The sequence below is a fragment of the Prunus avium genome, chromosome 1, assembly GCF_965620075.1.
Source record: "Prunus avium chromosome 1, drPruAviu1.hap1.1, whole genome shotgun sequence".
NCBI lineage: Eukaryota > Viridiplantae > Streptophyta > Magnoliopsida > Rosales > Rosaceae > Prunus > Prunus avium.
The window spans coordinates 59,968,671-59,983,065 of record NC_142284.1 but is presented as its reverse complement, the minus strand read 5'-3'; the positions used below and the strand labels follow the sequence as shown (position 1 = coordinate 59,983,065).

General features: G+C 37.3%; 3 protein-coding genes across 3 annotated transcripts; 2 read left to right on the top strand and 1 right to left on the bottom strand.

The window, feature by feature from the left end:
- The first annotated feature begins 1,151 nt into the window (after nt 1-1,151).
- On the top strand, nt 1,152-5,954 carry FUT13 (fucosyltransferase 13). Its single transcript, XM_021970506.2, has 3 exons — nt 1,152-1,783; nt 4,902-5,075; nt 5,186-5,954. Exons 1-3 carry the CDS (start codon nt 1,283-1,285, stop codon nt 5,753-5,755), a joined length of 1,245 nt encoding a protein of 414 aa, XP_021826198.2. The 5' UTR covers nt 1,152-1,282; the 3' UTR covers nt 5,756-5,954.
- A 3,018-nt stretch (nt 5,955-8,972) lies between these two features.
- PDIL5-2 (PDI-like 5-2) lies at nt 8,973-13,075 on the top strand. The gene is made up of 5 exons (XM_021970505.2): nt 8,973-9,250; nt 9,580-9,683; nt 9,766-10,136; nt 11,076-11,383; nt 12,509-13,075. Exons 1-5 carry the CDS (start codon nt 9,017-9,019, stop codon nt 12,815-12,817), a joined length of 1,326 nt encoding a protein of 441 aa, XP_021826197.1. The 5' UTR covers nt 8,973-9,016; the 3' UTR covers nt 12,818-13,075.
- On the bottom strand, nt 13,001-14,342 carry LOC148298111 (TMV resistance protein N-like). The gene has a single exon (XM_088249778.1). It carries the CDS (start codon nt 13,868-13,870, stop codon nt 13,001-13,003), a length of 870 nt encoding a protein of 289 aa, XP_088105904.1. The 5' UTR covers nt 13,871-14,342.
- Nucleotides 14,343-14,395: the final 53 nt, after the last annotated feature.

The following is a 14,395-nucleotide window of genomic DNA, read 5'->3' as shown; positions in this document are numbered from 1 at the left end:
TGATAGAAGGCCACGTGGAAAAGAGGAAGTCCATAAGGATCAAATTGCCCATGGCCAATAAAAAACTTACATGTAACGGGGATAGTATTGTTTTGTTATCCTGGCCAATAACACAATAACACATGAAAAAATTATCCTATATGTCGTTACGTTATTAGTCAGAGATAGCAAAAAGTGCTATTATCATTACATGAGAGTTTCTCTCCATGTCCAAGGGCGGGAGAAAGTCATATGCATATTGGCATGCATTAATTAGTTGGCAAATGTCACTTCTTATGCCAACCATGACTATTTTTTTAGGCAGCAGGCCTCCCGTAAATTAGCCAAAATCCTCAAAACCTCCTTATTTATTACGGCATCGGTAAAGAAGGAGATTACACTCATCCAATTCAAATAAATATCCCTACATTCCCTAGTCAAATGACTAGTTGACTTGACGTGCAAGCCAACATGTCTTAACACGCCCAATCAACGTTCAACACGTTGCCTGTAACAGGAAAAGAAATCCCGCTTTTCTCAAAGCTCTCATTATACTTTGGCATAAGAGACTCTTTGGCTCACAACACACTAGTGTGCTCAAGGGCTGATTTGGTCTTTCGTCTCTTAGTTTTAAGCACAAAGGTCTTTCCAATAATTAGAGAAATTCATCCCCCACATTCATCAATTTGAAGAAGGAAAGGCAAGGAACATTTTAAATATTTTGGATTTAATTAAAACTTTATGCACACATTAAGGTCGAATTCTTGCGAAGGCTCTAACCCGTGGGGAAAATTGTCATCCCTACTCGAACTTGACCTTATTGAGAAATCGACTGAATCGAGTTGATTTATTGATGGACCGACTTAGTTGGTGAAATTGTTGTACAGTTCGACATTGATGCTCATAATTCAGGGTGAGCAGTTTCCGGCAAACGGCTTGAGTTGGTTGGGTTGCCGAGCCTTTGTTTTTTTTGTTTTTTTGTTTTATTTTTGTTTTTGTTTTTGTTTTTTTGGAACAAGTTATATTTTATCTAACCCATGAAATAAGTATAGACAACCTGTTATTTTACTAAGTAAGATTCCCTTATTTTAAAATAAAATTTATGGAGATGTCATGTTTTTGCCACGTGAATGTGAATGTGAATGCGTATGTATAGGCTAAAAATAAAAGAGCTTAAAAAACAGACTCTGCTCCTGCTGGTCCAACACGCCTGCGCCCCTTCCCACCTTCCCCCATGCATCGGATTGCTTGACTCTTCTCCCTCTCTTCACAGTGGACAGAGACAGAGAGGGAGAGAGAAATTATGCAATTGAAGCCCTTCAACTCCTTGAGCATCGCGTTCATGATGGGTGGCGCATTCTTGATCCTTTTCCTCTGTAGCTTCCTCGAATTCCCTTCTATATCAACCTCAATCCAGCCCATGAAAGATCCCAATCTCTCTCTATCTCTAACCAAGTCCACGCCTGACCCATTTACCAATTTGATCAGTGCCTTCAAGAAATGGGACTCTCAAGTGGGTTGTGCCCATTTCAGAGGCAAGCATCATGAGGCGTTACTTCAAAGCCAAAATCAAAATGGTTCTTCTTCTTCTCTGCAACAAGTTCAACTTGGCATTGAATCTGAGTGTAGGGACCCCAAGGTTGAGCATATCAGCGTCATGGTCAAAGGGTGGACTTGGATTCCTGATAATTTGGATAATTTGTATTCGTGCCCGTGTGGGTTGAGCTGTTTGTGGACTAAATCTTCCGTTCTTGCTGACAAGCCTGATGCCTTATTGTTTGAGACTACTACGCCTCCGCTTCAGGTACCTCCCTTTTTTTTAGGCTCCTACTGTCATTTTTGTTGTTGAAGATTTCAGCTTTAAGGGTTTTTCCACAAGTTGCAAATACACAGATCTGTGTGTCTCCTATTTGATTACATTTGTTTATTTATTTATTTCTAATTCATCATGGTTAGCTAGTTTTCCTTCAGATCATGAGAAAATTTTCCCCTTAAGGAAGTTGCCTCTTTGAGGCATATTATCAAACATTATGGAGGCAACTCTTAATGAACAAACCAGCAATCAAAGAGCAAGCACCAGAGTCCCTTTTTTCTGTGTCGGGGTTATGGGAGGGAAGTGCCAAGGGTTAGAGTCAAAGCAAATCAATAGCTATATGTGTATTCAGGTGCTTGTAATCCATGCCTTTACGTTACTACTTCCCTAATCTCGCAGAAAAGAATAATTGCATACAAATAATCCAATGTTAAGAGGCATCCCAAATACCTGCTTGAGCTTTGGAACTAGCTTTTGCCCCCTTTTACTGTTGCTGCCAACTCTGTCCCCAATTACAGGCGCATTTTGCGTTCAGTTCCTACAATGATACATCTAACTTGTTAGTTAACTCCCCACAGTTCTTTTGGCATATATTAAGTTGAAAAAATAAGGATTGCATAAATTGAGGCTCACCTTTCTTGATAAAATTGTTTCCTTATCTCACTGAAACAACTAACAAGAAAAAATGATGCATCAAACTCATAATTTCAAGGGAAGCTCACGCCTTACCTCACCTTGGCAGACTCATAGTATTTCTCTTTACATATTTTTTGAGTTTTGAATTGTATGCTACTCCAGATTTGAGTTATATTTGCTACTTAGCATGCAAATGACTTTGAATTGATCTTTCTTGTTAACATATATGAAAAATATGTGTCCACATTTCAGCTAACTAACTTAGCTAAGGTGGTCGAGACCCTAGGGTTTCAATAAGTCTTAATTGTAACAACCCAAAAAGTGAAAAGAGGAAATAAGGGGAAGAATATGTGACTTGTGTATTATGTTTACCTTATTAGTTCATAGAAAGTACAAGAGAGAAAGTGGAATTCAGAATTTGAGAGAAATTTAAGTGGAAATAAGAAAATGATGGTAGTGGTGTTGACATGTATTGATAGGGGTGTTTGTGGTGGGGTGGAGGTGATTCTGGCACCAAGGGCTTAAGATATGGGTGGTACCTCTGGTAAGGTACTACTGGTTTTCCCACAAACAAGAGAGAGTTAATGGCTATGATTGTTATTTATAATTGGCATCATAGTTATCATAATCTCCATTTAAGAGAAAAGTTGCAATAAGCCCATGGTTTTAATATACTGGAATCTTACATGTACATACCTCTTTTGATCATTGTATGGACTACACCTTAGTTTTTATTGATTTCCCTGGACAAACTATCAGTAGATGTCTGTTTTTATTCCCATTTGTAATGATATCTCCTTGCAAAAGAAAATAAAAATTCCCTTTGTACTAATAATCAATATCTGCTCAACATTAGCTGCACTTTTCTTAACATATCCTCAAGTTAGGAAGTTGTTTGTTAATTCCTGGTGGCAAAGCAAGGAAAATGAAGTGATGAGGCTGTATGGACGACAGTGTGTGGGTGAGCCATGGTTGTTGAACTTAGTGTGGGTGGATGTGCTTTAGCCATCTGTTGTAACAATTTCTAGGACTTCCAAATTCAAAATCTATTTGAAGGGGATCCTCATGATAGTATTGGTTATTAACTAAGGAGTTAATCAACTTAACTTCACAAGATAGGTAATGGAGCTGTCCTCTTTGACTACTAGGTTGTGTTAAACTTAGTCCTCCTTTTATATACTTGCAGATACATTATGTAAAATCCTTCAAGTGCTTGTGGCAACAGTTCTTAATGACAATCTCCAATCACTTGTGACTGTACAATAAAGATAACAGCAGCTTCTTAACTTTTAGCACATGAAGGGTCTTTGAGTCCGTAAACCTTTTACCACTGTTCTCCTTGTTTAATGTACTAGGAAAAGTCGGTTTCTCCTCTTTGCTGCTGAAGACTAGGTATTCTGCATACAATAGAAGGCTAGGAACGATGAGAATGTACCTTAGGGACAGGTCAAACAGAGGGCTTGTTTGTGGCACTGGAGAATCTTCTCTCTTGTTTCTTGTGTCGCTGAACCTCTCTGCAACTCTAATAGGGGATTGCAGGCCAAACCTTATCCATGTGAAAAAAGGGATACTGCAGCAAATAAGGAGTTCTTAGTTAAGCATGTTTGGGTTAGAGTAGATGAGTAATATTTTATGAAACTAAAGGATTGCCTTGTTTCTTTTTCTTATCATCAATTCTTCAATATTTCAAGTCACTATATACTTGTATGTGTCCTGCTATGGACATTTGCTCAAATGACCAATTTCAACCATCCATCACAGTCCTACCCATTTATGCAAGCCTGAACAATTGAAATATTTCTATCCCAAACATTTCCCTATACGTTATCTATAATATTTGATTGAAAGATATTTGGGTCATTAATAGTTAATGTGCTTTGATCATATCGTTGAAACTGTTGAGGAAAGCTTGTTTTATTTTCATGTGTGTCTGAGGAGGGAAGAAAGCTGTGTTATGAAATTGTTTTGTGATGGCAACCTCTTGGTTTATTTTGTAGAGTTGAATGACAAAGCCTTTGAACAGTAAGTGGTAGTTTGGGGCTGGGATTATTTGAGGCGTAGAGCTGGACATTTTTGTGGGCATTTCAAATGATAGCGACTTTCAACCCTAAACACTAAAATGGTAGTGACTTTATTCGGTGTTGTTTCTTGTTTTAAGGGCATAGTTTCCACCAGCAATTTAAATAAGAACTTGGATGTTTATGAAATACTCTGTATTTCGTATCCCAAAAAACAAAATGATTGAAGGAGAGTATGAGACTTTTGTCTCTGTGTGTGTGTACAATTACTGTGAAGACCTGTGATATAGAACTATATATATGATAATATTAAGGTAACATTCAAAGAAAAATATATTTTGAATTGTGATAGGTTCTCATGTATATTTGTTATCTGAAAATTATCTATGTACATAGTCCAGGTGTCTTATTTTCTAGGTCTACTTCATTGCTCTTTTGTTTTTGCGTTTTGTTAGAGAAACACTGGAGATCCACTTCGTGTGTACATGGATCTTGAGGCTGGCAGGAAGAAATCTGGCTTTGAGGATCTATTTATTAGTTATCATGCCAAAGATGATGTGCAGTCCACCTATGCTGGTGCACTCTTTCACAATGGTCGGAATTATCACGTGTCTTCATATAAACACAATGTAAGTGTTTGACTCTGTTCTTTCTAGGTTATTTTCATAACTTCACTCATTTCTGTTTATCTTTTTTCGCAACATTAGTTATATGACAGTATCTGGGGTTCTGTTTGAAGGATACACTTGTTTATTGGTCATCATCGCGTTGTCTGCCTCAAAGAAATAAGCTTGCCTATAAGCTTCTCAGCTTACTACCTCACCATTCGTTTGGAAAGTGCTTGAACAATGTTGGTGGCTTGGACATGGCCCTTTCGTTCTACCCTGAGTGTGCCAGTGATGCTGGTGTCAGTCAGAAATGGTGGGACCATTTACATTGTGCTATGTCTCACTATAAGTTTGTTTTAGCTATCGAAAACACAATGACAGAGAGTTATGTGACGGAGAAGCTATTTTATGCTCTAGATTCTGGTGCAGTTCCGATCTATTTTGGTGCCCCTAATGTCTGGGACTTCGTCCCTCCTCATTCAATAATCGACGGCACTAAATTTAGCAACTTGGAGGAATTGGCTTCTTATGTGAAAGCCCTTGCCAATGACCCAGTTGCCTATGCCGAGTACCATGGATGGAGAAGATGCGGCGTAATGGCGAATTATGTAAAAACCCGTGCATTGAGCCTTGACACATTACCATGCAGACTCTGTGAAGCTGTTAGCAGAAAAGGTGGGAGAAATGCAAGAGGCAAGTGAAATTTTGGCCTCTCTGTCTCATTTGAATGATTTACTGCTAGTGCTCATAGTGATTCTGGGATTTTTATTATGTAACTTTTATGGTTATGTGTAAATTGTATACAACTTACAAGTGACACTGACGTGTTAAAATACAAATCTGCAGTTGTATATCCGAAGAGATCCAAAATTTAACTGAAGACTTTTTTTTTTCTTTCAATTTTAACCTTCCCATTAGTTAGGCTTCCAAAAAGAGGGCAAAGATTAAAGAACAAACGAGGTCAAAAGACCAACCAAGAACACACAAACCGGACAGTCCATCCCAAAAGACACCCCAAGCTAACGAAAAACACATACCCTTATAGCAACTGGCTAAAGGGAAAATTCCATTCCTCAACAAGGAAGGCGTTGGCATGAGAGGTCAAATCCTATAGAGCGAAGCCTACTCCTAACAGAATTCAAAACAAACTTGAGTGTTACAGCAGAGGGCAAGAAGAGTTTCTGAAAATCATACAAATTTTTTCCTTCCAAATGTAGTAGACATAGGGAGCAAGATAGAGTCGCTTGACAATGGATCTTGTCGATTTGCCACTCCAAGAAGATGAGGACCAAGGAATTAACAGATGCCGAGATTGAGGAATGACCACCACACTACACTGACACATAAACTAACTCCAAATAGCTTCAGAGTAGGAACACTCAAAGAAAAGATGATCAATGGACTAGGGGGACCAAGCTGCAAATTTTTGAAGGGTTGATAAGTTCCCCTTAATGGCCATCCACAAAATAAAACTCATTTTAGGCATGTTCTCCTTAAACCAAAGCAAGGACTTCCAAGATACCATTAGGTAATGAACCCGGAGAAAATCCCAAGCAAAAGCAGCAGAAAAAAGACCATTTGACGCAAGTACCCAGCGAACCACATCCGTATTTGAATTAGGCTAGATATAGTCTCCTCAGAGCAACACGAAGACAAGGACCAAAGGGATGCCAGTTATCATGCCATAAAGATGTATTTTGCACAACGCACGAAAGCGCCAGAAATACGAAGCGCTAATAAGTCCAGTGTCACTGAAATGTGAAAAAGAGCAAAGTAAGATGTTGCTGCCTCGAGAAGGCGAGAACCATCGGAGGGTTTTTTTTAATAACATTTTTGCACAAATTGTTAAATACAGATCTCTGAGTCCATGACATCTTTGGGTTGGGGCGGCCTTGGGAGGCTGTGGTGGCGGTTAGTTACAGGGTATGGTGGCTAGCTGGGGTTGGGTGGGGGCTGTTGGTGAGTGTTGGCTGATTGGAGAGGGGATGCAAGTTTGGACCAAAATACCCATATGAAGAGATAACAGAAGTTAGAAATAATTTGACAGAAATCAAATTAGGATTGTTCTTCAAATTGCTACAATTATGAAACTATAATGGAGAAGTTGACGAAATTAAAACTATAAGGTCAAAAGTGGTTGAAGTGTCGAACTATAGGAACCAAAAATGATTTTTGGCCTTATTTTAATCCTGGTGTGTACTTGATTATAATCTCTTTTCTAATTGTGCCAACACTACCAGAATTAGTTAATTATTTTTTCTCGGGGGGCAAAGTGAGACGTTTGTGTGAAAAATAGGGTAAAGTGAGATAGGTATGTGTAAAAAATGGGGTAAAGTGAAAGAAAATGAGTTTTAAGGGGCAAAGTGAGACTCAAATACACTTTGAGGGGGTTTATTAAAAAAAGCCTACATATATATGAGCTTCTATTGATAGATCCCTCAAATAAACTTATTTGAGGGACACTCTTGTAGGGCCCACCATGCATTGTGTTTTAATGATTCGAATCGTTTGAGTTTTATATATTCCCTCAAAGATCATATCTAAAAAAAATCACTTGAATCCAAAACCATTTGACTACTCAATTAGATTATTCTTATTTTAGTGTTTTCTTGAAGCATCGTGTTTATATATTTTGTTGCTAGCAACTAGATGCCTTAATGATTTTTAATTTTTCTGATTTTTTACAAGAATGATTTATGAATAAAAACTTGAAAATAGATGGTTTGGATTGTTAAAAAAAACAATCGTAGGGTACCCTAAAAGGTGTCCCTCAAATAAAATTATTTGAGAGATCCATCAATGGAAGGGGATTGTATCCATATATATATAAAGCAAAAGGCAGAGAATGGTGAAACATTCAAAATACCAGAAAATGCCCTTGGTTAATACAAACATTAAGAATTGAAATTATTAATTATGTGAGGATAATATGGTAAATTTACACTTTTTCATATTAAAAAATTTTAAAATTAAAAGAAAAATCAGATAATGGATCATCTTTTTATAAAACACAACTACCCATTATCTTTTTTAATTCTAAAATAAATTTAATTTTTTCTTTTAAAAAGCCTCTTGCAGGCGCGGAAGCGCATGCAGAGAGGCTAGTATATATTAATTACGAAAGGTTTGTGGAGAAATTAGTAATTCCATATTTGAAGGACTGAGTGAGTGAAATCTAAATAATGCAATAAAAAAAATACTAAAAGAAAAAGAATAGAAAAAACAAAATAACGCAAAGTCGGTTAATCTAGTTGTTTAAGACGGTATGTCCCCCCTCTTGTACTCAAGTTTTTTTTAATTTATTTTAATTTATTGGTCTCTTGCACTCGAGTTTGATCCCTCTTCTTACATTATAATAACTATACTCTCCACACGCGCTTTCGCTCATGGGAGAAGTTTAAAAAAAAAAATATTTAAATTTATTTTAGAATTAAAAAAGATAATGGATAGTTGTGTTTCATAAAAATAAGATCAATTATCTGATTTTTCTTTTAATTTAAATTTTTTTAATATAAAAAAATATGAATTTACCATATTATCCTCATCTAATTAATAAAAAAAGAGTGGGAAATCAGTACTCTTAAAATATCACCAACATCAACCAAGGTGGTTGGTGTGAGTGGTTCGACACTCTCATTCCTTAAGAGAGGTCAGGGGTTCGATCCTTGCTCTCGTACGGAGTCACCACTTTGGCCAACACTTTACCCCTTATGGGCCGACCCGGTGTGAGTGGGGATTAGTCTGGGTTGTGGTTAATGCTTAAAGGTGCCACCTATAGTTGGGGCCCATCCAGGACCACCTCATGGTTCAGAACAAAAAAAAAAAAATATCACCAACATCAAAAAGAAAAGAAAAAAAATAATGGAAAAGCGAGGTAAATATGTAAATATTGGGTGAAGTAAGAATGGAAATAAAAAACAAGTTGGAGAAGAAAGACGGAGAGAAAGAAGGAAAGAAATACAATGATGCAGATGGGCGAAAGAGTGTCGTGGTGTTGGGCGCTGATAGTATTATTGGCACTAGATTGTAGTGGTGTTGTGTATTCTTCGTCGTCGTCGTCGTCGTCTTGGACTGTAGATGGGAAGGTGTTGGAGCTGGACGACTCCAACTTCGATTCGGCCATTTCAGCCCTGGACTTGGTCTTGGTTGATTTCTACGCCCCATGGTGCGGCCACTGCAAGCGCCTCTCTCCTCAGGTCTCTCTCTGGCTTTTCTGTGTAAAATTTTCAACAATGATTTAAGATCAATCCATCCATCCATCCATCCATTCATGTTAATTAGTTTTTTTTCCGGTTGAAATCCATGTTATTTTGATAATTAAAAACAACTCTTAATCTGAACATTACCAACAGCCAAACCACTAGTTTTATTTATTTTTAATGCAAGCAATTACCAAGGTAATTCGAATATGACACTACTGCACTGCAAGTCAATGCCCTTTGTCACTGGGCTAGACCTCGTCTGCCCCAACCCACTAATTTTGTTGCTTCTTTTGTTTTCTTATTTAATTTTTGGCATTTTGTAGTTGGATGAAGCTGCTCCCTTGCTTGCTGACTTGAAACAGCCAATAGTGATAGCAAAACTTAATGCTGACAAGTTTACCTCTCTAGCTCGAAAATATGAAATTGAGTATGCTCTTTTTTTCCCCCCTTAAATTACAGTATTTTCATTTCCAGTTGAATATTGTTGATTTTTGTTTGTTTTGATATAGTGCATATCCTACCCTGAAGCTCTTTATGCATGGCGTCCCCATAGAATATAATGGACCCAGGAAAGCAGATTCGCTTGTTCGTTATCTGAAAAAGTTTGCGGCTCCTGATGTTTCTATACTTGATTCAGACTCTGCTGTTAGCGACTTTGTCCAAGCAGCTGGAACTTACTTTCCTATATACATTGGTTTTGGCTTGAATGAGTCATTGATATCAAAGTTAGCTATAAAGTACAAAAAGAAGGCCTGGTTTTCAGTTGCAAAGGATTTCTCTGAGGATGTAATGGTATTGTATGATTTTGACAAAGTTCCAGCTTTGGCATCCCTTCATCCAACTTACAATGAGCACAACATCTTCTATGGCCCCTATGAAGGTTAGTTGGGTTTGGTTTATCTGTCCTAGTTCACCGCTAAATACATCAAAGTGTGTATTCAGTACATTTTAGTTAACGTGGCCTTTCTCGAGTCATAATGACACATCACATTGCATATTTACGGGTTGGTGTTGGACATCTCATTTCCTTGATTTCTTCAACTTGCATTGCTTATAGGATCCGTCTTTTCATTAGGAAGCATCTATTTAGACGTAAAGTCATTGATGCAGTTGAGTAGGCATTTAGGAGAGTGCTTTTCATGCCATCTTGTTTGCATCCTATTATTGCATTGTGACTTTTATGCTTGAGATGTGCACAAAAGCCCAATTTTTGTGAAGTCCTTTGAAATAAAAATAAGGGATGCAGCTTCTCTTTAAAAATCACAGAGGTAATGTGACTCTAATATTATTTCCCACTACTCAGAGAGTCGAATATAAATTTGTTTAATGTTTTTATTTTGCCTCAATGATCCATTATAAATATTGCTTCTTGTTGTGAAATGCATTCGAATGAATCGATTATCTTTTTGTATGCCTGCTTTATTTATTTCTAGTAGAAGTGAACCTATTTGCTTATGCTTGTTCTTCATAATGGACCGAGCTTTATGGTGCATGCTTAGCTATGAGATGATAGTTATCAGTCTTTTAAGAGTTAGAGACATGGTGAGTTTGAAGTTGTTGCCCCTGAATCATAGATCTTTATCCAAATTCAAGCTGAGCTTGACTGTAATGCTAATCAACTGAACTGACCTTAATGACCGTAGTAATCAAACATATCCCTGTCTTTAGATGTCTTACTGTTTATCGTATGACACAATTTCTTATGGTTGGAATAAGAATTCTGCATTCCAACAAGTTATAAAATCCATTCTTTATTTTCTTCTATCATGAGTAAATTTTTCATCTTTATGTGCTTTACCTATTTGTTTTGAAAATGCAGAGGAGTTTTTGGAAGAGTTTATAAGACACAGTTTGTTCCCTTTGGCCATGCCCATAAATTATGAGACATTAAAATTGTTGAACGATGATGAAAGGAAAATTGTTTTGACAATTGTGGAGGATGAGGATGAAGAGAAATCAAAGAAACTGATCAAGATTTTGAAATCAGCTGCATCTGCAAATCGGGATTTTGTCTTTGGTTATGTTGGGATCAAACAGTGGGAAGACTTTGCTGATACATTTGGAGCCAACAAGAAGACAAGACTTCCAAAAATGGTTGTTTGGGATCGAATGGAGGAGTACTTTACTGTAAGTGATTGGTTATTAGAAATTCAGATTTCTTTTAGATCTCCATAATAAATTTAGTTTTGAAAATGGTATATGGTTGATTGTTTATTTTATTTTATTTTATTTTTTATATTTGTTCTGGTGATTACATGTTTCCTAACTTAGAGTGAAATAGGTTGTGACTGTGGCGCAGCATGACATTCTTTATCTAATTTAATTTCTATTGGAAAAGAAACTGTTATTTATAAGGCATGTATCCTTGCCTAGATCAATTCGTTTACCATGCAGGTGATTAAACTGAGAAAGCAGTAAAATAATTAAGCGAGCTAGAGATAAGAAGATGAAGAGCATACCACTCAAGGATAACACTGTAAAACGAACAATGCTAGCACAAAGGGTTTTTTGTCCGACTCTTCCAAACTTAAAAGCAATTCATTAGGACAATATAGAGATTAGAAGATCAAGAGCATACCATCAAGGAGACACAGAAAAAGAGACAATGTCAGGAAAGAGGTTGCTTTGTCTATGCCTTCCAAATTTGGGTTTGCTTCCAGATTAGAAACGAGATTGTTTACTGACCTGTGTAGAGATAATGGATGACTTATGAAATGCACACAGTTACTATCATAGTAGCTGGCTGCACGTATGATTGAGATAATCTCTGATGACCTGTAGAGCCTTTCCCTTCTTATCTTACCTGTGAGCTTGAGTATCATACATTACTAATAGGAAAAACTGAGATGGGAGCTATAGCTTTGTAATGTTTGACCCTCAAGCATGGAATCATATGGGATATAAGTAATACCTTAAAAAAAAATTTCTTTTGTGGCTAGGTCAACTTATGAGGGGTGCCAGCTGGGTTTGAACCTGCGCTGGGCCCAACCAGTCATCGATACATCACCAAACTAATCCTCTAGGGATCATGATATAGGTTACTCAATTGTTCAGTTGCCTCTCAAGTTACCTAAAAGAATGCAGTAACAAAAATGTAGACATGTTTTCCTTTGTAATTTTTTCAGGTCACCTGATAATATTTCATGTTACGTTTGCCACTTGAAGATTTCCTTGTTTTTCTTACTTCTCTTGTATTTTTGACACTTTTGCATGATCAAAATTCAAAACAGTTGACATTATTTTGTAAAATAGGTTAATGGTTCAGAAAGCATTGATGAGGAAGATCAGGCATCTCAAGTCTCACAGTTCCTGGAAGGATATAAGGAAGGAAGAATAATAAAGGAAAGAATTGGTGGTCCATCGTTTATGGGCTTTATGTCATCATTTATTGGGATTGGAACTGTATACATAATTGGTTTTATGGTTGTGGTAATGATGCTTATTAGATCAATCAATAAAGGAGATGATGAACATCCTGCGGTCGCTACTGGCGACCAGATTGAACATGCTAGCAGTGAGGCCGAAAGCAGAGAGCATAAATCTGGAGAAAAGGAAGATTAGAGTTGGGCTTCTGGACTTCTAACCAGATCTCATAGGAGTATACTGCCAAAAGAAACGAGAGTGATTTATTGAATGCAACTTTGCAGTGTGCCGAAAACAGTACGGAGTATAAACATGGATGATTTTGTAGAGACTGATGAATTCGTTTGTCACTATTATGTGTACCCCTTAGAGATTTTCAGCTTAAATCTCAGCTTTTGTGTTAATATTGCCTTGGTTAAATTCTATATGCAGTACTCTTTTGTTTTCTTGTGTGAATTTGAAGAGCACAAATTTATTTTTATTATTTACACTCGGCGTTCTTTGACTGGTCATTGCGTCGGTTCTATAATGTTGCAATAGAACCGGCAACGCCATATTGGAGTCAGCAGTGAGATTAGTGCACTTTTCCGTATGAATCCTTGTCATGGAGTTTAATGACTTATCCAGGCCTGGAATCTCAGTGATTTTGCCCGACTCACGTAGATACAGTTCTCTTATATTTGACATTTCTGAAAAATCTGGCATTTTTTTCAATGCAATGCAGTCATCTGCTTTTAAGACCTTCAAATTTGTAGGTAAATCTGGGATTGCACGAAGATTTTTGCACTTATTTAAAGACAAATCTTGAAGCTGTGAAATGCGACTGAGGCTTGGTAGGCTGCAAAAGTCATTGCTTGCAAGATCTAAATTTGCTAAGGAAATTAGGCTACCGAGACCCTTAGGGAATGCATCATCAGTTAAACTCCAGTTTGTAAGAGCTAATTCTCTTAAAGAGCTTAAACTTTGCAATGAAGGAGGCAAACGATTTGTTGATGGCCACCCTTTCACATCACATAAAGATAAAGCTTTCAGTTTCTTCAATTTTAATATGGAAGATGGAATCTGTCTGATGGCTGTGTAATCCGCTTTCAGAGTTGTCAATGATACCATGTCCCCTAAGCCATCAGCCAACTTTTCAAATCTCCGACAACCATTCAGTGTAAGAGTTTCAATAGACTTGAACTTCAAAGAAGACGAAATTGTCCACATGATTGACGAATTTGAACCAATCAGGAATTTCATAAATTCCATTCAAATAAATTCCACCAAATCCGCAACAAGTCCATCTCTGCACACCAGAAGCAGGACAGTCTTATACATGCTTGCATATATCATTACATGGGCCGCATCTGCAGCTGTGCCTCTATGTTTGTGTGTGTGTGAGAGAGAGAGAGAGAGAGAGAGAGAGAGAGAGAGACCAGTAGGATGTTGTTCCTAAAATCGGCAGTCAGATTGGTGCAGCCTTCCATATGAATCCTCATGGAGTTTAATGGCTTATCCAAGCCTGGAACCTCAGTCAGTTTGAACGAATCACTTAGATACAATTCTCTCATATTCCACATTTTTGAAAAATCTGGAATTGTTTCCAATTCTGGGCAGTCATTTGCTTTCAGAACAGACAAATTGGTTGGTAAATCTGGGATTGCAAGAACATTTTCGCATGCATTTACACACAAGACTTTGAGCTTTGAAAGACCAGCGAGACTTGGTAGGCTACGAAAATTATTGGCTCGAAGAAGCAGATGTTCTAAGGACCAGATTTTGAGATGGGCGTAG

What these genes read in the sequence shown, in the direction of transcription:
- FUT13 (XM_021970506.2), top strand. Translation starts at nt 1,283, where the DNA reads ATGCAATTGAAGCCCTTCAACTCCTTGAGCATCGCGTTCATGATGGGT. An exon ending in CTACTACGCCTCCGCTTCAG is followed by an intron (nt 1,784 to 4,901) that starts GTACCTCCCTTT and finishes GCGTTTTGTTAG; the next exon opens with AGAAACACTGGAGATCCACT. An exon ending in TGTCTTCATATAAACACAAT is followed by an intron (nt 5,076 to 5,185) that starts GTAAGTGTTTGA and finishes TTCTGTTTGAAG; the next exon opens with GATACACTTGTTTATTGGTC.
- LOC148298111 (XM_088249778.1), bottom strand. Translation starts at nt 13,870, where the DNA reads ATGGAATTTATGAAATTCCTGATTGGTTCAAATTCGTCAATCATGTGG.
- PDIL5-2 (XM_021970505.2), top strand. Translation starts at nt 9,017, where the DNA reads ATGATGCAGATGGGCGAAAGAGTGTCGTGGTGTTGGGCGCTGATAGTA. An exon ending in GCTCGAAAATATGAAATTGA is followed by an intron (nt 9,684 to 9,765) that starts GTATGCTCTTTT and finishes GTTTTGATATAG; the next exon opens with TGCATATCCTACCCTGAAGC. An exon ending in GAATGGAGGAGTACTTTACT is followed by an intron (nt 11,384 to 12,508) that starts GTAAGTGATTGG and finishes TTTGTAAAATAG; the next exon opens with GTTAATGGTTCAGAAAGCAT.